The 20,778-nt window shown below is 39.7% G+C and overlaps 1 protein-coding gene across 1 annotated transcript; it reads right to left on the bottom strand.

The window, feature by feature from the left end:
* Positions 1–833: 833 nt before the first annotated feature.
* Positions 834–20,403, bottom strand: GTF3C3 (general transcription factor IIIC subunit 3). The gene is made up of 19 exons (XM_086750676.1): positions 20,263–20,403; positions 19,009–19,111; positions 16,363–16,559; positions 15,819–15,942; positions 15,118–15,309; positions 14,683–14,848; positions 13,470–13,617; positions 11,658–11,730; positions 10,556–10,642; positions 9,381–9,484; positions 8,604–8,775; positions 7,951–8,153; positions 7,226–7,327; positions 6,186–6,321; positions 5,295–5,532; positions 4,742–4,932; positions 3,948–4,072; positions 2,556–2,708; positions 834–1,610 (listed from the first exon to the last, which is right to left on the bottom strand). Exons 1-19 carry the CDS (start codon positions 20,359–20,361, stop codon positions 1,488–1,490), a joined length of 2,736 nt encoding a protein of 911 aa, XP_086606802.1. The 5' UTR covers positions 20,362–20,403; the 3' UTR covers positions 834–1,487.
* Positions 20,404–20,778: the final 375 nt, after the last annotated feature.

Here is a 20,778-nt window from a genome sequence, read left to right as displayed (position 1 = left end):
AAGACAATTCTTAAAAAACTTGACAACCTTCCACTATGTCAAGTCTATTTATTAAAAAAAAATATAGAAGCAATAGGATTCTGAGTATTTCAGACTCAGTTTTGGAAAAGAATAATGCAGAGGAATCTGTGTACTGGATTTCTGGCATGGGACTTGTGTTTGGGCAGTGCTGCCAAGTGCTTTTTCCAGGTAAAACATGCTGTCCTTTTGTGAGTTAGTGAGAATACAGAGGTAAGAGATAGCAGGGAAGTCACTATGGCCCAGCACATCTCTCGTAAAGTGAACATGCAATATATTGTAATTTAATGTTTGATTTGAGCTAAAATTGCCTTACCTTTACAGTTAGTCTAAACAGTTCCACAAGATTTTGTTTCTTAATCATTGATTGCAATTGTGTGAAGTGATTACAGAACACAGATACATACAGAAGTGGGCTGAAAGCAAACAGCAGTAGTTAGCTGTGATACCTAAGTAAGAAGAGTGCTTGGGAGGCAGCAGCACAGTTTGTTTTCTGTTCAGCAAACTACCTTGCTGAAAAATAGTTTTCAGCTGTATTTTGCTGAAGCAGATAACGCAGATCCATTTCTATATATACATATAACTATACACTCTTTTTATTTATGATAAAGCATTGCATCCTGCTTTTCTTGCTCGGTCAGAGGCAGCATGCTTCCACCATCACATGCTGCTGTTCAACTGTCAGAAACAATTAAAAACCCAGACCATTTGCAATGTATGTGAGATAATAAGCTGTGTGATGTTATTATAAGTAAATTTTGCTATAAGCTATTCAGTAGGATATTACGTTTGCTGAGAATGAGCAAACATTATCATTAACCTCAAAAATTTTATTAAGTTCAGAAGAATAAAGGTCACACTGACTTCAGTAAAACAGAAATAGAAGCTATATCTCCAAATAGAAGAGCTGCTAGGAATACGATCTCCTAGAAAATTCTGGATACTGTAAAGATCCTCATATACTGAGTTCTCCATCCTCCAGGAATTAATGAGTCCATTTCTTAACTGTATTATAGTAATTTAATGCTGTACATTAAAAAACCCTCATCACCAGTGAATATGGCTTCTTGAACAACCTCACTGATGTAATATTGCACATTGTGAATTCCATACCACACCCCACCGCCTCAAAAAAACCCACAAAACCAAACTGCCCAGACAGACCGCACTGGGCTTCAGTTCTCACTGTTTGATTCTGTATACAAGACCAAATATCAGATTACAGAGCAGTGCATCGAAGGAGAAGGCTCATAACAGACACTCGAGCCCGTCAGCGTTGTTTCCATCCTTACGTGGCGACACAGTTCAAATAACAGATGCAGAAAAACGCCATAAAGCTACATACAGCACCAGCCACGTCTCTGCCCACCGACAGAAAAAGCTGTACATAAACCCAGTTTCCTCAGCACTCCGTAACGCGAGGGTTAGGTTAATGCAAAGAGTATCCATTCCGCCTGCCACACCCCTCATCATACAACTGCGTAGGTATACAGCATCTTTTGAGCCATTCTCCTATTTCCACTGCTCTGATAAATAAGGGACAAGTTAAAGGCAGTATCTCTTCTCAAGTCTGTCTGGTCAGTTTCTATTCCCTGTAAAAATAATGATTAAAATTATCTACATGCAAAAATAGTATAAAATTGAAACATGAGTAGCAATTACAGTGGAATCAAATCACATATTCATGTGTGTACATAGCTGTACAGAAACAAAAGGAGTAGCGTTCCCTGTGTCCTCCCTCTTTAATGATTTTCCACATGTTGTTAATCACCACAGACTTACATAATTACATACTCAAAACATTAGCTATAAATTAGATAGCCAGCTCATAAAACAGGAAAGTTCTCTCTTAATTTGTCTTTGTATTCAAAGTATTTGTTTCTGCAATCAGGATGTGAATGCTGCCTGTATCTTTTACCTGGTCACAAGATTGCTGCTTTGAACTCCCAGCGCTGCCTGAAAGCCGTATTTCTTACTTTACCCACCCTTCCTGTTTTCTAAATACACTTGTAATTTTTCTACCTACCCATGCCCAAGCTAGGCAAAAATTTTCTCTCAGACCAGACTTGCAAACGTATGACATGTCAATTAGCACGATCTAACACAGATCAACTGGAGCAAAACCAAGGCTCAGATGCATTTAGGCATTCTTAATACTGGTTCCTATTGGCCCAGCCGTTTTATAACATGGCTGAGTATATTGAACTTCTAGTTATCATTTACTGCACGTTATACATAAATATATATATATATAAAGTTCACCTACTTATTCAGGTAAAGTTGTTTAGCAACCCTTTTTGCTGCTGCTTCAGCCTATTAGTAAATCCTTCAAAATTCATAAACCTTTGAAATTACAACGTGCTTAAATGCATTACCAGGTGGCGATCAGATTTGGGCTTCCAATGACAAGGAATTGCAATACAAATTAAAGGAAACTCAACGACACAGATTTTATGTACCCATTTTAACTGTGGCTGAGATACGATTAACACTGATCTGACCTAATTCTCGGCATGTAACTTACAAAGGCACAGTACCTCTAAGGTGAGAGGAGGAAGTTCAAGTACTTTTTGGTAATAGTGGATTGCCAGGTGCAGTAGTCCCAGCTGGTGCAGGCCACGGCCAAGGTTGTAGAAAGACTCTTGGCATGGTCCCCGTAGGTCCAAGTACCGGTGAAGGAAGGAGAATCCCTGTACACATATTAGGCACATTTGTGAAAGTTCCCTTTAAGAAGATGGCAGTAAAATACATTTAAACACCTGTTCTCCAGGGTATCTATTTAAACTTCCGATCTATGCTTCCCCTCAAAACCACATGCAGGTTGAAGGCAAAAAATAAGTCCCAATCAATTGTTGAGACCATAAAAACCATGCTCTGTAAGTCTCACTGCCATTGATACCACTGGGTAGATCTTTTAAATAAGCTGAACACACAGTTATTTAGTATAGTGACTTAACTAGCTTGCTAAATACAGAAGTATGTATGTACGTACGTGTTTATGTAATACACAACACACAACTAAGACTGGTTCATGTTGGGAAGACCTGACCACCTTAAAAAACATGCAGCCAAAGGACAGGCTAGAGCAACATCTTATTTGTCTTTAAAAAAAAAAAAAAATCTTCAAAAGATAACTCTCTCATTATTTTTTTTTAAAAGGAGAAAAAAAAAAAACCCAAACCTTCATTCCCTTTGCTTCACTCTTTGCCTTGGATAGCGGCAACAAATGGTTTAATTCTCCAACTTTTCAGAATTCTACAAAATTCTGAACTCCATAAGGTACATATCAAAGTATTATTTCTGGAATGCAAGCATATCCTTTTCTTGATCTTGTGCTCCACATGTTTACTCCAATACCAGTTATCAGGGATTATCAGTATATAATTTTATAAAGTGGCCAAAAATAAACGTCGTTGAATAAGGGCACACAAAAACCCATATACCCTAAGCAGTAGGCAAGAAGAGTTCATGTCCCTTCTTGAAGCCAGCAGATGTTTTACTGCCCTGTCTCCAGCAGAACTTGAAATGAAACTCGTACCTAGCGATTCCAGTGCTATGCTTTAACAAACTTAAAGTGGAAGCACTTTGTAAGTGTTATACTTTCTTATTTTGCTTTTAGTTTCAAATTAAAATATGTGCTCGTATATTTAACCTGTATGACTAGCAGAATCCCAGGTGTAGATAATTTTGTTGCCAACCTTAGTCTGAATCCCCGCTCCTCCTCTGTGATCTGTGGTTCAGACAGAGGAGCAGAACCAAGAGGTACTACGTGCCTGTTCAGGTGCTGATGTAAAACAGAGCAATGCATAAAGTGACAGTGACCAGGCACCAGTGGAACAAACCAGTCTCATTTACACACTGTAGCCATAACTGTCTGCAAGATACCAAGCCAGGAAACACTACAGGTAAAGACAAACACACTAACTCACCTGCACGAGAAGAGCGTGCCTCTTCAACACGTATTTCTGAGAAGCCATGTGGATGAAAGTCAGGCCAATACAAAGACTGTACAGAGGTTCATCCGGGTTTGCACGAAAGGCTTGCACGTACTGTCCTAAAAGCAAATAATTGAATAAAGATGTTTGTTGTGGAAGCATTCCTTAAGACTTAAAGGGCAAAAAAGAAAATCCTCAAATTGGAAGTGTGAACTAAGAAAAGAAATAGTTTAATATACCTATATCAAAATACACAGGAAAAAAACACGAAAGAAATTTTTTTATTTTCCGTAGTCCTTGGATTCTGAAGGAAGAATGCACATTGTGATGTAAAAATGTAAGCAGAAAACAATCAGAGAAGGCAAACATGGTCCTTGCTGGGATGTATATCCTAGATGCCACGCATCTTAACTGTGACATTTGGAGGGCTTGACTGAAAGCAGTAGGTTGACTTCAGAGGCCTGCTTAAAATGTCCAGCCAACTTTATTCGCTGTTTAAATTGCTCTGTTTCTGTCCTTCTTTTTCATTATTATCATTAGCCTTCAATTATCTTTACAAGTTAGTTATATTTGCAATGTGTGCTAAACTTGAAACACGCCAGGTTAATTTTTGTTAGCAAAACTCCTTAGCCATGCTTTGCTTCGTGTACAAAGTAAAGCACCAGACTAAGACTGTGGAGCCACCTATAATATTCCAATCTATAAAAAAAATTACTTTAATAAATCTTTCTCAGAAAAAAACCATTCACTTGTTATACTTGTTAATGCTAGAACATCAATTAAATTACCAAGAGCATGCTTGAAACTGCCAGATACAAACGCATTATGCCCGTTGAGGACACATAACGCGTGATTATCAGGATTTTTCAGCATCAAGCGGAGACAAAAGCGGTGGTGACGGACATCCTGAGATTGCATAGTAACTTGATTGAAGATGTTCCACAGCTGAGGTTTATTGACATTTTCCATTACCATGATTCTATAGAATGAAAAGTATACAAGAAATCAGTAAATGCTATATAGCAAACACTGTATCTGCAATAAAACCTCAACAGTTTAGGGAAGATAACAAAGAAGAGACACTCAAAGAGCAGGTCAGTGACTGAGGCAAAGCTGAAAGACAGAACCAATGGTTCTGGCCAAATTAACCAACCTACTGCATTATGCATTGTTCGAAATTGGAGTCTCTCAGAAGGCTCCTTCAGTTCCAGTAGCCTTACCTGTTTCCGCGAAAGCTGAAAACCATCAGCCTGCCCCCGTTAGTGGTATTTTCAGCAGTATGGCTACAGCCTCCGTGGAAGCAATTACAGCAGGGATTGCTCTATCTGCTCAGTGCCCCACCTGATATAGTTGTACGCTTTTCTGAAGTTCTTGTCCAAAATTGCAGCAGAGAGCCCAAAGTATTCCAGTTCCTTGCGCTTCTGTCTATCATCGTAAAAGGAATAATATTCCAATGAGGAATCCACTAGTAGCTCTGCCTCCTCGTACCGGGAGAGGTCACACAAGGAATATATAGCCTTCAGGAGGAGGTTCCACCAGTCATCTTTTGTCAGAACACTCGTGAGAACAGCAAAAATTGCTAAAAATATTGAAGTCAGTAAGTTGAGAAAGTTAACACAAGAAAACTAAACTCAAAAAGGAAAAAAAAAAGAAAAAAGTCGCATAGCTCAAACTAATTTTTCCAAAAACATTAAGATAAAATATTTACTTTTTTCAGTTTTTCAGTTTTAAGTCCAGTTTGTAAAACACCAGCAAAAAAACCAATCAAAACTTGGGAACAAATAGCAAGAAATACACACAGTTCAAGTTGTACACATACTACATGAATGCATTAAAGTTACTCTTTTAATCTACCAAACAGTGCTTAAGAATGTGGAGTCTGGCTCCACCGAGTCTGGGCCAGTTAAAATCATCACACCACTTCTAAAACCTGTAGTTCTATTGTGTTCTAGCTTTGCACGTGCTACACTTGCACTGAGGAGAATGTTGGACCATGCGATCTCTAGAAGTCCTTCTCAATCTGAATTATTCTTCAATTTTACTATTTTTCGCTGAATGGGGATTGTTCCCTTAAGCTATATTACTTTCATTTTTGCTGCCTTCTTTGCCCTAGAAATAAAGCAAAGTTAACAGGAACTGCCTAGATTTAGCATGAAAAATAGTAATGTTTATTTCATTTTTCAGAACTACGGAGTTCATCTTGTTGCTTTGTTTTTAATAAACATTTGTTACCTTTCGCATCGCAATTTGCTGTCTCTTGGTCGTCATTGTCAGAAATTTTATCCCTTGACACCTTAATAAGATAGAGGTGCCTCTCTCCAGATTTGGAACTGGATATCAAACACACCTGAGCTCTGCTCATTGCTACCTAGAAACAAATTTAAGGGCAGCATTTCAGATTACATTAATACATCCTACGACAGAGGCAGCTTTACAGCCAATCCATTTCGCTCACGTCGCATGCCAAAACAGTCTGCAACTTGGAAACATCACAACAGAGCAAGAACATGAGAGAGACCACTCCCAAGAGGAGGATTCTCTCTGCATTGTCTCATGCTCCATTGCAAACTGGGCTACGCAAAAGAAAGACACGAACTCTTTAAATGACTTAAAAGACTTTCCCTGGGATTGGAACATCCCTGCATATACTGAAATCAAAACTATTTGCACAGAGGCATAACAAGAACAATGCCTTTCTGTATCAGTTTCAGAAATATGTGGATAGTCAGCTACTCAAGCAGGGCAATACAGTAGTAATGGCTCTGACCAGATGAATAAAATTGAGGTTTAAATATTCCCTTCCCTCACTCCCTATTTTAAAACAAACCAAAAACAATTAACGCAAAACCACCACCACCACTGTATTCACTGGCTAAACAAATTATTCTTTCTTCATATTATCACAAGAAAATCTTTTTAAAAAATTAATAAATTCAAAAGAAAATTGTTGAAACAGAAGCCAGTATCAATACTTCAAGAAAGCACTATGCTGCCTGCTAAAAAGGTATGAAGCAGCTTCAATATTCAGTGTGTTCTACGTGCACTGAGAAACAGGGAGCTGAAGTCGCTGTATTAAGAATTATACACACTTGTGGTCTTCTGTTCTGAACACTACCAGCAGGAACACCAGTATTAGAGGCTCCCAGCAAGATTATTATCTAACAAAATTATGAAACCATTCGCATATAAAAACTGCTAGCTTTCCTCTTGAGTTTGTTTGTCGCTTGTCTTAACTCATAGTTCTTAAAGCGTAGCCAGGAAGATTGGCTTACCTTCAACAGCATGGCCAGCATTGTAAGTAAAGTGTCGATGTACCCGTACATTTTGCCTTGGGAATACAGCAGTGTTGAACGATGGAGGAGGAGCTTTAATTCCTAGATAATATCGAACACCATTATTATTCAACCTCTTGTACAGAGAATGAGTTTATAAAACAACCAATTTTGTCTCAACACAGTACTAACAGGATTGTAAAAGCTTCTAGAAAGCTGCAAGAAGCTTAGCAGTAGCAGGTAAGATCTCCCTAAGCTGCCCTGCAGTAGTTACTGTTTCAAACTCTCAGAATTCAGGGAAGTTCGGCATAACTCTTACTTACAGCCAAGGTGCCGCTGGAGAGGGGATATAGAACCTTGGCTTGGCCACCAGTTACAACCAATAGAGGCCAAACCACGTCGCTCGTATGTAGCAACTGCTGATTAACTTGATGCAAAGTGACTGGCACTAAGACTGGTTCCCAGTGGCCACGAGCTTGTACAGAACAGAAAAATAATTCGGTGGGACAGGGGAAAGAAACACTGATAAAATGCCCAGGGAGAGAGAGCCATGAGGACTCATCCCTGATACTCTGGAATGAATCATCCGCTGTGCTCTGAAGGCTCACCATGCTGGAGACAAGCAACTCTCAATCCCTGCTCCTATACAGTTGGTATCTTTGACCACCGCTACAGTTTAGCGGAATAACGTATCCCAAAAGGGAAGCACAGAGCACTTCACCCACCTGCTGGGCGGCGTTAGCATCCTGAGCCAGTGTATCTGGATCATACATTGGTTCCAGAGCCTCCAGAGCTTTCTCAGGCCGGCCCAGCTGCTGCTGAAGTGTTGAAAGTGAGATTCTTGCATCCAGATGCAGTGGAGCAAGATCAACAACTTTGGCATAGCTCTCTGCGGCACGCTCCATGTGTCCCAACGCCTTCAAGCACTCTAGAATACCATAAACAACACGATACGCTTAAATGGCAGAAAAAGATTTCGAAGCTTGCCAAACAGTTAACATACTTTTCAGATACTTTTTCAGCTAAAACCACCTGAACCATGTATTATTAAAGTGAAAATATTCAGAAATAGGTACTGATGCATCCACAGTTTCACTTAAAGCATCATCATCTGACACAGGACAGAATGCAGAATAGATGCTGTTTCACTTACATGAAAACAAAGTATTTTTAGCTGGAGTAAATTTCCATCTATACAAGAAAACACTCCATAACTGGGCTGTCATAATAAACTGTAATTATGGTTTTGCAAATACCAGTTATCATTCAGTACGTTAATCTAAAATTCCTGTGATCTTAGATAAAGGTCCCTGGCAACGCTCAGCATTGTATTCTCATCTCTCGGTACCACACGTTCAGCACCTCCACTTCTTCTCACCCGCGTGCCGAAGCCAGACAACAGCCAAGTTGTATCGTTCTGAACAGACAAGGGAACTCAAGAGAGGCAGTGCGGAGTTGTATTCTCCAACATCTAGAAATGCCTCAGCGACATCCAAATACAAGTCACCCATTTCTTCTGGATTTTGTTCCACCAGAGTGGTCAAAAGAGGCTTTAAAAAAAAAAATCAAACAACACAGAAAGCACAAATAACCAATGAGAACATTTCTTTAAAGTATGGTTATTGGAAGCTTACATTTTTATGCTATGATCTTTATTCTATTTGCATTCTGAACTATATTTCCTTTATTTAAGTGTTAGTTTAAAAGTGAAAAATAAAGATCTGAATTTCAAAATTCCTGAAAAAGCCACATTGTCCTATTCTAGAAATTTCACATCCAACGGGTGAAAGTGCCCATCAGTGAGGAGTGCTCTTTATGAAAGAACAATCTGCAGATTTAGTAGGGATTTAAAACAAAGCAAAGATGTGTTCCTTAAGTGTTCATCAACTTTGTAATGTGGTCCTGGGCCTGTCACAGCACACAGGCTGCTATTTACTGTGCTTCAGTAATACTTCCACTGGAGGCACAATTTATAAGGACAAAAAGAGTATTTCTGCCATTACAGGTTTGCTAGGTTTCCCTCTTGGAGGGGAAGGGAAGCAAAAAGAATCTCTGCAGCTCTCTCAATGACCTCAGTCACATGAAGACTGGAAAAATTACTCGGTCTGGTAATTCATTAGAACTTCTCCCAGCTTCCGAGCTGGTTTCTACTTACGCTGAGCGGCTCTAGGATGTTCAAGTGAACCAAGCACACCATCAGCTTGACGGTGATGTCTATGGGAACGCCCTCAGGTATGCAGCAGCTGACCTTCTCCACAGCTGTGAAAAGATGAAGAATGTCTTTCTGAACTCACATGCTTCAACAAGCACTTCACCAGCTTCACATCCCCTCCAGGCCCTGTTCAGGTCCACTGAAGAAAACAGATTCTCATTGACTCTAGCAAATTTTAGTGTAAGCCTGGCCTCTCCCCTTCTTTTATATCTTTTCTGATAGCTGGAACAACTTCTTCCTACTGTCTCTGACGCTAATAATTTCATCTGAAGTATCAAGTGCTGTCAGTCTGCATCGATTTCAACAGCAAGATCCCACAGGGTGCTTAGAGCCTTTGCCCACTTAGGATGTGCTTCATTCATAAAGCTTTCCTCTAGCGATCTACGCACCTGCACCCTCTTCTCCTTGCTTTTGAAGGAAATATCCTGTGTTAATGTATTTGTTCTTATTAAGCTAGGTCCTGCGTACCAGGGATCTGGCTGTTCACACTGTTAAGCAGTTACCTACAGAACTTTACAGAATGCACAGACAGAACGCAATCTAACGAGAATGTAAACACGAGATAAAGTCGTAACCCATGACAATACCAGCAAACTAAAGGTCACACAGGAAAATTCCATTATTGTATTTCCTTCACATGCAGTCATGACATCTCCTTAACTACCCTATTTCAGTTCTCCTTCACCTTAATTCTTACATCAGCCATTCAAAGGGCGACAGCTATAACCTGAGCAAATGGTAATTTCCAACATAAGGCTCCCCTGTTTCCTTCTACACCCACTGCAATTACTGCCAATCACGTGCAGATTAATTCATCATTCCTTGAACATCTTAATACTCTGCATGAACGTAACTATTCACCTACTGATAAATTCTTACAAAATGGAAAAGTTTCCTTTCAAAGTGGGTAAGTCCTAGGAGAGCGCTTTTGACTTTGGTGGCTGGCTGGGTTAGAAGTTCGTTCTCAGTAAGGAAGACAGTACACAAGAAACCTTTCCTGGACGAAGCTCTATTTCTTTGCTATCTCTCCCAATTTTTATACAATTGCAACCTGGTTCCTGAGCATATGATCAGTTCATAGACTTGTATGAAATTAAAAAAAAAAACAAACTACTTACCTGCAGCATTGGATTCAGCAGCTGGATTGCTTTGGTCGTCAGTCACTGCCTCCTGGCTTTTCTGAGTTACTACCGCAGCCTCTGTATCTTTTTCAAAAGATTAGCAGAAATTACCCTAGTAGCACCAGCTAATCCAAAAGTTACTTGCTTTTGAATTTATAATCAACTGGTAGCTTACTCTGAAAAGTGTACTTTTTTTTTTTTTTTTGGACGCAGAGCAGGAAGCATTCAAAAAAGTTATAAAGCAACAGAGGGTGGGGAACCAAGCTCCTGAGTAGTTTAGAAGCTTTGTCTTAAGAAATTGCACACTGCAGGTAACTCAGCAACACAATGTTACAATTCCTAGACTCATTATAGTTCTGCTTCTTATAAATTATCTGTTTAAATTCTCCATCAGGACAGTTGTTCATTGATCAACTGTATTTTTACCTGGTCCATTAAAGCAAAAAGCCAACAGAAATATCTTACACCGACATCGCGTTTGGACCAGATTGCTGAAACAACCAACCAGTTTAACGACAGAACAGACTGTCTGCTTACGGAGTTGGCATGCTGTGATCATTCTACACCCCAAACATTTTCAGACTTAAGCAATTACTTTCACAAAGCAGGTTTCTCAAAGACAGCCTACTTAAATCAGTCACAAGCTAATATCCCTGGGTTTGTATGTACCAAAACATTTAAATGTTTAATAATAGAAGTTGGATTTACAAAATATTTGTCTCAGGTCAAAGGTTGATATTCTTGAGTATAGATGCCAGTAAGCTTATCTAATTTTTTTTCAGAAGCTATTTAGCTGGCAGAAATAACTGGTCTGATGTGAACACTCAGAGGAATGTTTAGAACTTTAAAAGGCCTCCAGTCGCCTGGAGAGCAGTCCTTGTCCTTAATGAGTCAGCAGCGCTAATTGGACATCAGAGTAACTCCTTATAGAAAGCCGAGGTCATGCTGTGTACTCGTTAAAAAGACTGAAAAAAGTTTCAAAAGAGAAGAGCCTGTCAACATGCATCAAAATATACTCATGAGTTGAAAAGGTAACAGGAAGAAAGATGTCACATTAGATGAATAACAGGGTCATACTAACCGCTTGTTAGCTCCTTACCTTTTTTCTCCTCAGTTGGATTTTTTTCTGATACTTTCTTTTCAAGTACAATTCCCGCAAAATCTGTAATAACCTAAAACAGATGAGTAACTCGGATCATTTTAAAGATCTAAAGGATATATGGAGCAACGAGCCCAGATGTCAATTTTATACATCACAAAAGTTTTCAGAAGAAAAGCTGCATTCGTTTCACATGGGGTTAGCTGACTAGTATTGAGTTTGATCACCGTTATTTCTTTGTCCACTATTTTTTTACTACCTAGATGACACAATCAGCATCTCTTTAGCAAATACAACAGTTAGTTTCATCACAACTAGAAAACTTTTTAACTTTTGTAGCTTCTTTTAAAGCCTTTTGGAAGATTGAAAAAGAAAGCAAAGCACCAGGTAAACACCTAAGCTCTCCACAAACCTCTCCAAAGTGCTCCAACGGTTCCTCAGCCTAATACATGTCAAGAAAACTGTATGGCTTGTTGCAGTTAAAAAAAATAATTAAATAAAATTCACAGCTACATACAGACATTTTACAACAGCCCTGGTCATACACATCATGACCTCAACAAAACTAGCATAACTCAACAGAATAACTAATTTTGAAAAATAGAAATCAAAGACAGACATTTCCAGACATTCTGCTGCCAAAGCGGAGCTGTGAGGGGGGAAGTGCAGAAGCATAAAGGACCGTTGGTCTAAGACCCAATGCAGTTTAGTATTTTTGTTCATTATTTGAAAAGTAAATATTTAAGTCATTCTGTTGCCAAAACTAGAATGATAAACACAGAGTACATAGCCCTTAGAGGAACATCCCAGATGATTGAAATAAAATAATTACTTTTTAAAGGCTCAGTTTACCAGCTCAAATACAGATTCAGCTATCCAGGAACAAGAAACACCACCACAGGGACAGAACTGAGGCGAACCATCAAGAATAAACAGGGGAACAGTTCTATGACTGAGGACTGCATTAATAAATCTGGCAGCTAAATATTGTGTACATAAAATTAACTGTTTGATTTTTTGAATGGGAATAAGTACACAGAATGGTCAGCAGAATTGTTTGCAGGCTCGTCACGCTTTGCACTGACAGAGATCTAAACTAAATCTTAAGGAGAAAAAAAAGTGGTAATTTATTATCAACAAATAAAGAATGTTCACAAGGAGAAAGTCCCAAGTAATAGCGCCTCTTCAGCCTATCTTGGAAAATATATCAACAGCCAGATACTAAAGTCTTCCCTCTCGAAGCCAGACCAAATCAACTCAGAAATGTGACCCAAAAGTGAGGGTTAAAACCGCTAGAACAAATTGGGAACAATCAAGCGATCTTCTCCAATTCCTGATGCCTTTAGAGTCAAGGTGTATTGTCTTTCTGGAATTTATGCTTGATGCTTAATGCACAAATGATTAGTCGTAACACAAGTACACCAGATAAGGCATGAGGGTCTGCATTTGAACCATTAGACCATTCAGTGTCACCTTTTTAACCTGCAACTTAGACAATGCCCTTTGCCGGTAGTGTTCTCAAAACCGGCTCATAGGTCTTCTCTGGCTACTAAGGTTATGGCACTTGTAGAGAAGGAGAGGAAAGATCCCATACTTTAAAACACTGGAGAGTATACAAGTCCCAACTTACTAAATCAAGCCATTAACTCCAGTGCTAATTACTACAGAACAAATACAAAGCAATCTGTAGCTGATCAGCTCTATCACTGTAGAAAAGGGACCATATTTAAGCACTGCAGGAATAGAAACTGTCCATCCTGGCTGGCAAACGGGTACTGAACACGATATAGAAACACATTTGATTCTCCATACCGCCAGCGCTTTGTCATACTGTTTGGAAGAAATAAAAAGTTCAGCCGCGATGTTAACATCTTCCATGGAGACAAGGCTCTGGTGCTTAGCAAAGGCTTCTTCTATTATCTCAATAGCAGAGGTGACATCATTGGCTTCATAGTAACTCCTGTAAAACACAGATATGAGATCCTAAGTATCTGAGATAACTGACAATAGGTACTTTGAACACTAGCAAAATTATTTTCATATTTATTTTTGTCCAAATTATCATACTAGCAAATATTTTCATTAGCAAGAGAAGTTAAAAAGACAGTGAGAATGAGGATAGTTTTTCTTTCCTTACAACTATTGACAATTGTTATCTATTTCAAATAGATATATTTTTTTCTTCCCTGTATGTCAGGAAATCATGAGAGTTTACATCACAATATCCCCCACCTTGAGCCAGGTATCAATAATGTATAACATTAACCTGGTTTCAAAAAAACCTTCAGAAAATAATAATATTGTTATAATACACGCCCTTGCATTTTTTTGGTTGTATCTTACAACCACAAAGATCAAAAGATTTAAACTGTTTTGAAACAGGCCAATAACAGCTTTCTACAAGTTATACATGAGAAAGCCAAGATACGAAGTAGTTAAACAATTTAATAAAAACTACGATAAGAGAGCTGCACACTTGAACCACACACCTTCTCTGTCTCAAGCAAGCTTCTATCACTTGATCTGCTCCCGTTAGCAGACAAGGGGAGAAGGCAGATTTCTACTTGCTCCAGAACTGAGTCACAAATGACATATAAACTATATTCTGTTGCAGATGGTTTGTATTTCAGATTGAATACTTTGTTTCATTCAGATTTGCTGGCAATAAGTTTACAGGTCTCTAGCGAGATTATATAGATTAAAAATGTACTGCACTTGTATTAATTGTATACTATTGGCATTTTTCCTGTAATCAGCATTTGCATTTTATTCCCGTACTCTAAGAGCAGGCAACACTTCTAAGATGATGCATTGATCCTACACAGGATAATTCCCACATGTCAGGCTTTGGAAACATCACAATAGTTGGGGGGCGCATGCTTGTGTGGGGGTCACCCCCAGCAAAAACACCTGCATTCTTCCATTTCAGCTACATGTCCAGCTTGAACCAGCTGCAGAGCTTATTAATATCAGCTTTTGAGAAACTCTGGAAAATCAAATCACAATATTTTAAAATCCAACTTACTTTGCCATGTCTCTAGCCAGCTGCATGAAGCGCTCCCCATCAGAGGGAGAGAGGAGATTCAAGACACGCCTGTAGCCGTCCATAGCCATCTTATGTTCCCCCAGCTGCTCGTACAGGCTGGATCGCTCCCACAGATAACGCACGTTGGTCGGGTCGTACTTCAGAGCTACGAGAAAAAGCATATTAGTAGCCCAGTTTAGGAAAAGGCAACAATGGACTTCACATTCATTGCCTGGACTACAGGAACGGTAACAGACACAGACAGGGTTTTTGTCAGAAAAGGACATCCTGTATTAAAGATTCACTAATCTTTTACCAGAGTCTGGACAGAGGTACTAGAACTGCAGCAAACTAAATTAGAAAGCAGAAGAAAACAAAATTATTGCCATTAGCACCTAACACTTATTTTAAACTATAAAATGGTTTCTACGGTACCTTTTGTGTAGCAAAAAACAGCCTGTTTAATATTGTCCTGTTCCAGCGACATTTCTGCTAGTCTAACCCACTCCTCAGTATCACTAGGATTTAAGTGAGCTGCAATCAGTTCAAACTGTAATGACTTCTCCATATCACCCTGGTCTTCATAGATCATGGCAAGAGTAGAAAACGGCTCATGAGCAAGAGGAGCTGTGAAGAGACAAAAAGAATGATTAAGAACTATTGTTTTAAAACCACCTGGAAAATAAATAACCTGCCTTTCTGCAAACAGCAGATATCAGAATTACAGGAAACATCAAACTGCTCTCTAAATTCAGAAAAAACTTGCAGAGAAGCTTCCAGTTCCTTTTTACAAATTATTAAACAGCCTGACTGAATCTAACAACCACCACCAACAGCATTAGCCTACATTGTAAGTCATGCTGATGTTTATACCTTGGTTCTACAAAGACAATAAAAGCAAACTCTGTAAAGCTAAGCAAAGACCCAGGCCTCTGCAGAATTAGGGTGCTAGTTTCTGTTTATAAACAAAACAATACAGGATATCTACTACATATTCTTAATTCCACACTACTTTTACAGTGATTTTCCTTGTACTGAGTATTTTGGTCATCAGTGAAGGCACACTAAATTTTCCCGATGTACACGGCAGTTTCACCCCATCCTTAAAGCCAAAACGTTTTACCATTCTAACACACCTTGTCGAATGATTTCCATGCACATTAGAATGGCCTCCTCACGCTCTCCTCGAGCAAACCTGATATTGGCCTCCCCCATCAGACCCCTCAAGGCACGAGGAAGTTTGCTGCGAGGTCTTTTCTCCTAAATGGAAAAGGGATACAATTTCTACCGAGGATTCGATTGTGCCCAAATTCAGAAGACATCAATCACGCTTCTGCTTAACACAAACTGATAACAATTTATTTAAGTACTAAAGATATTAAAATGGCTGAGCAAAATATTTGCTAATTTTCATAACCGACAGAGTAACTCTGATGTCTAATACAGACACAGTCCAGACAGTGGAAAAACTCACTTCATTATTTTTTAAAGCTTTCAAACAGTAATCTACAGTAATTTTTTAAAAAACAAAGACAAGTGACACCAACATAAGCAGAATTATCCTGCACGGAACTATTTTCAGGCAAGTTTCTCAGCAAGTAGCTAAAATCACACAAACTGGCATTTATGCACTATGCCTCAGGGGATACAGGGAAGTTACATTAAAGTTTAAATACTTGCTTTCATCATTTTCTTGGTCTCTCGATTAAGTACCATCTCCAACACAAAAACATCTCCAGCTGTGGGTTGCTCGGTAGTTTCTTCTTCCTCCTCTTCTTCTTCCTCTTCCTCTTCATCCTCCTCCTCCTCTTCATTTTCCCCAAGCATGGATGCAAAGACCCGATGAACAGATTTACTGACGCCATCTGAAGTTTCTCCTGGTTGAGAAAGAAGCAAAAAAGGTTTACAATGTAATTAAGAGGATATGCTGCATGTGTACTCTTGGACACAGGACAAGAGAAGAGAAAACAGAATTCTTCATAATTAGTAGCCTACTTGAAACAGCTATTCTATAAGAAAAAGGCCTGCAGAAATACAGGAAAGCTATTAGCAGCCTCTTGGGTTTTAAAACTCTGCGTTATTCATCACCAATGCTTAGTATACTCCAGCCTCTAACATTTTTTGGATATTTGAAATGAAAGCATGGAGGAACACACAGAATGAAGCAATAGTTTATTCAACATTTTTCTCAATCCATACAGGAGAAGGACCTTAAACAATTTTCAAGCAGGGAACTGGTTGGATGGAATAAAGCTCTTCAGCTGAAGAGGCTAAGTAAGCAGATAATTATACCAAACAATAATGCAGCAACCAATTTTTTAAAGTAATTTAAAAGAAGATCTTGTAACCATTCTGTCTATGACAATAACTATCTTTAAACATGTGTAAATGTGAAATTCAGATTATTCACATTTCTCCAGAAAAAGAAATAAAAAAAATTCTTTAAAATAAATAAGAATATGTGCTATATATACAAAATAAATATATTTAAAGCATGTAACTTCAAAATTTTTCATATTTTTAATTACAACTTTTAATTATTAAGTTAACTCAGGGTTACAACCACCCACAAGTCTACATCTATGCAAAATATCAAAATATGTTGTGTTCAAAGATTTCAGCTGGGGGATTTGCCATCTAAAGATTTGATAAAAAAAAAAAAAAACAACCACAGCATCAAGTTGGGACTGAACTACATCTGAGTTTCTAGTTTGGTTTTTTTCTGACTTAGCTTCATTATTTTTTCATTATTTTTATTCTGACTTGGATATTAAGCATCTAAAAATCAAGACTTTTCTTCACACTCGTCTGAAAAAGCTATTAGTTTAATTTCCCTGTTATTTCAGTCTCCTTGGCTGCAGAAATCATCTGAAGATTGTAGCAGATCAGCTCCAAAGATTTGGGTATCAAAGGTGATTTCAGCAATGACCTTTTCTAACATTTTTCTCCTGCATATCCTAAGTCTGATTCTAATAGCAACTCCTCAAATAGTGATAAATATTATCAATGCTTTCTTTGTCCTGATTGCTCGAGACTTCTGTGCTCTCTGTAGTAAGAGCAGAAGTGACACTGTCTGACAAATCTCTCAGGATACGTTTTTTCTTAGAGAAAGATGACATGTATGAAAAAACACGTAACAGATCAGGTGGAATACAGAGCAGGAAAGAGCAGCTTGGAAGTATTTCAGAATCATCAGCAAAAATAAGGGGTCAGTAAGGAATCACAGGTATCTGGCTCCAACCATATCTCCAGTGTTCATTTTCTGTCCTTCTAGGGTGAAATCTGGCCATACTTTCAAAATTGAGGCACCACTGACGCACATTTTAGGTGAGACAATTTAAGGTCTATTTTTGAAATTTAAGAAAAGAAAAAAAAAAATCAAACAGAATGATGAGAATTTGCAGTGCAAGTAGCAAGAGGGGTTTAAGAATCAACACAAAGAGATCAAAAAACGCACTTTGTTATCTCACAGCATCGGCGATCGCACAAGAATATACCCTGACCAACGCATGGAGCATAGCTTCTGAAGAGAAGACGTCTGAAACCCACTGCAGCCCTCTGAATCCCAAGCTCAAAACCAGAACTTGAGGCACAGGATCAACAAGTACTGATACAAACTAAAGAGAGAATTGCTGCTCCTACCGCTCCCTGCAAGTCCTTTCGCTATGAAAAACCAAGGAAGTGAAGCTTATTTTGCTAAGGCACCTACGGATATCCCACCATCCCATCTGTTGCTAGGAATATCCAGCAGAAAATAAGGAGAGAAATAAACACAGGCACTCTAAACAGGCCAAAGGATAACTGAGCAGCAGAAAAAACACACAAAAAAAAAAAGACAAAAAAAAGAAACTCCTCTTTTATTTCACCTTAGATGACAATGGAAGAAGGCAACACTCACACAGTAGAATCAAATATTCTGAAACATTCAGCAAAAGACTAGCAAAGAGATGAACAGGAAAAAAAAGCCAAAATAAAACAGACAGAAGACTTTCTGAGATAATCTAAAACTTGAAATTATTTGTAACTTTAGAGAGAGTAAATAATTGAGACCATGTGGTTAAAAAGCCAAGAGGGAAAAAATTGAGAGTTTCCCAGAAAAAGATGGCCAATTGGCCAGATCCAGCCCCTAAAAAACACTGAACAAAGTTAACGCCCTGGCTATGACTTGGAACACCCTACAGAGATACACATTCTAACAACGTGCTTCGATACCCGCAGGCTCAAAAGAAGCAGCCGGGTATTTTTAAAAAGTCAGCTATCACAGAGCAAGTCTTTCAATGATCTTTTAAATACATTCTTCACCAAAATTATTATGTTAACATTTACCATCAGTTTCATCCTGACTTTGAGATTTCCCGGATGCTTTTCTGGATGAAGATGGAGCCTCTACATCTTTGTTGTTTTCCTCAGCAGATGCGTTTTCACCATCCTACACACACCAACAATATTAGTTATCGGCTTTAGAACATAACTTGTTCCTATTTCCCCTAATATTTACAACTAGCATTTAGACCATGGGTTTCCAGCTTTTGCACTGCTAGTGAAACAGGTGGAACAGGCACTCTATTTTTTAACAAATAAAACCCAGCATTACCTGCTTTCAAGACATTTATATTCTTATCAACGTAAGGTGACTCAGATGGTGACTGCTCACATTACTTGCGACTGAAGAGACCAGTCCATTGCTTATATCGCATTACTGTGAGGGAAGATGACATGGCTCATTGTATTAAAAAAAAAAAAAAAGTTATAAATGTGTGACACACCCTTTTAGAAGCTGCCTTTTTAAACACAAAAAGAAATATCAGAACAGCACTTGTCAATCCAGTAAGAAGGTTGCCCAAGGATATCACTTGTCCTTCCAGGACAGCTCAGTTCTGCTGAATTTGCTCTCTGAAGACCACAAAATACAGAAATTCAGTTGCACTTTGACATAAAGATGGCAAAGTTAAAGTTAACTACAACACTCCAGTCAGGCACGCAGAATTTCTCACAATACCTCCATCCGCTTACTTTTAGACGCAGTGCCGTGTCTCCCTGTATTTATTGCTGCCAAGAAGCCACAACAATCACCAAAAGGAGTCAACCTGGATCTCTTTCTTAGATCTCACAGAGCAGATGGCGTGGGGGAGTGGCAGTAGGATACGCTGGATGATTTTCTATCAAAACCCACTTCTCCTCATTGCTCCAGCCTCGAGAATAAATTAATTTTGGTGCCTGAATGTAACTGCCACTAGCTTTTGCCAGGTCCAGGGACACCTGCCACGCCACCGTGAAACAAAACGCTGCATTCAGCACTGCTGAAAAGCGGATCCTCCCCTGAACAACTTGCTCTAGCGGGACTCAACGACCCTTACAAATTAAAGTTAGTTTCTTGTAACGTTTAGCACAGGAATTAACAAATGCGTACACATAACCAACAGCTGAGCACGGCACTCAGTATCCGAGCGCAGCAGCACTTCACGTAAGCCCCCTCACACACAGAAGAGAGGCCCTCAGGCGGGCCGAGCCCTGCCAGGTGCTGCCACGGAGGGAGCGGGCCGGGCCGGGCCGTGGGGCTGTCAGGCGGGGCGGGCTCACCTTCTCGCGGCTCTTGCGCTCCTCTCGCCGCCGCTCGAACTCCTCGAAGGAGATCTTCCCCTCCAGGTAATCGATCAGCTCCGGGCTGAAGCCCGACATCGCGCCGGCACCAGCCTGCAGCAGCCGGCGCAGGGGAGCCTTGTTCAGGGCAGGACGCGGGTCCGTCGCGTTATGGCGCCCGCCTCGCCCCGCGCCCTCACGCACGAGTTCCGCCCCGCCACGGCCCGGCGCTGCTGCCTGGGGCCGGGGAAGCGTCGCCCCCCGGGAGCGAGCAGCTGAAGCGGTTTGGGCTGGGGGGAGTCGGGCGGGGGGCGTCACCTCGACACGGGGGGCTGCGGCGGCAGGCGATGCTGTTGTGCTGGCTGCCTGGGAGAGGTCCGCAGCCTGAGGGCTCCTCACGGTAGATGTGAGATTACCTTTTATTTCCCCAGATATGTTATTTTTTTTTACATGAGAAGGGTTCCTTAACTTCATAAACATATAAAGTTATGGGGGCAGACGGCCGGGGCCCAGTCA

Source organism: Chlamydotis macqueenii, chromosome 6 (genome assembly GCF_036417535.1).
Source record: "Chlamydotis macqueenii isolate bChlMac1 chromosome 6, bChlMac1.mat, whole genome shotgun sequence".
Lineage (NCBI taxonomy): Eukaryota > Metazoa > Chordata > Aves > Otidiformes > Otididae > Chlamydotis > Chlamydotis macqueenii.
The sequence above is the reverse complement of the archived record's forward strand: the minus strand, read 5'-3'. Positions and strand labels throughout refer to the sequence as shown.

Bases quoted from the DNA above. Each gene is read 5' to 3' on its own strand.
- GTF3C3 (XM_086750676.1), bottom strand. From the start codon at position 20,361: ATGTCGGGCTTCAGCCCGGAGCTGATCGATTACCTGGAGGGGAAGATC. The intron at 7,328-7,950 runs GTGGGTGAAGTG...GATATTATCTAG, and splicing joins ATGCTAACGCCGCCCAGCAG to GAATTAAAGCTCCTCCTCCA. The intron at 2,709-3,947 runs GTGAGTTAGTGT...ATATGTGTACAG, and splicing joins GGCACGCTCTTCTCGTGCAG to GGATTCTCCTTCCTTCACCG.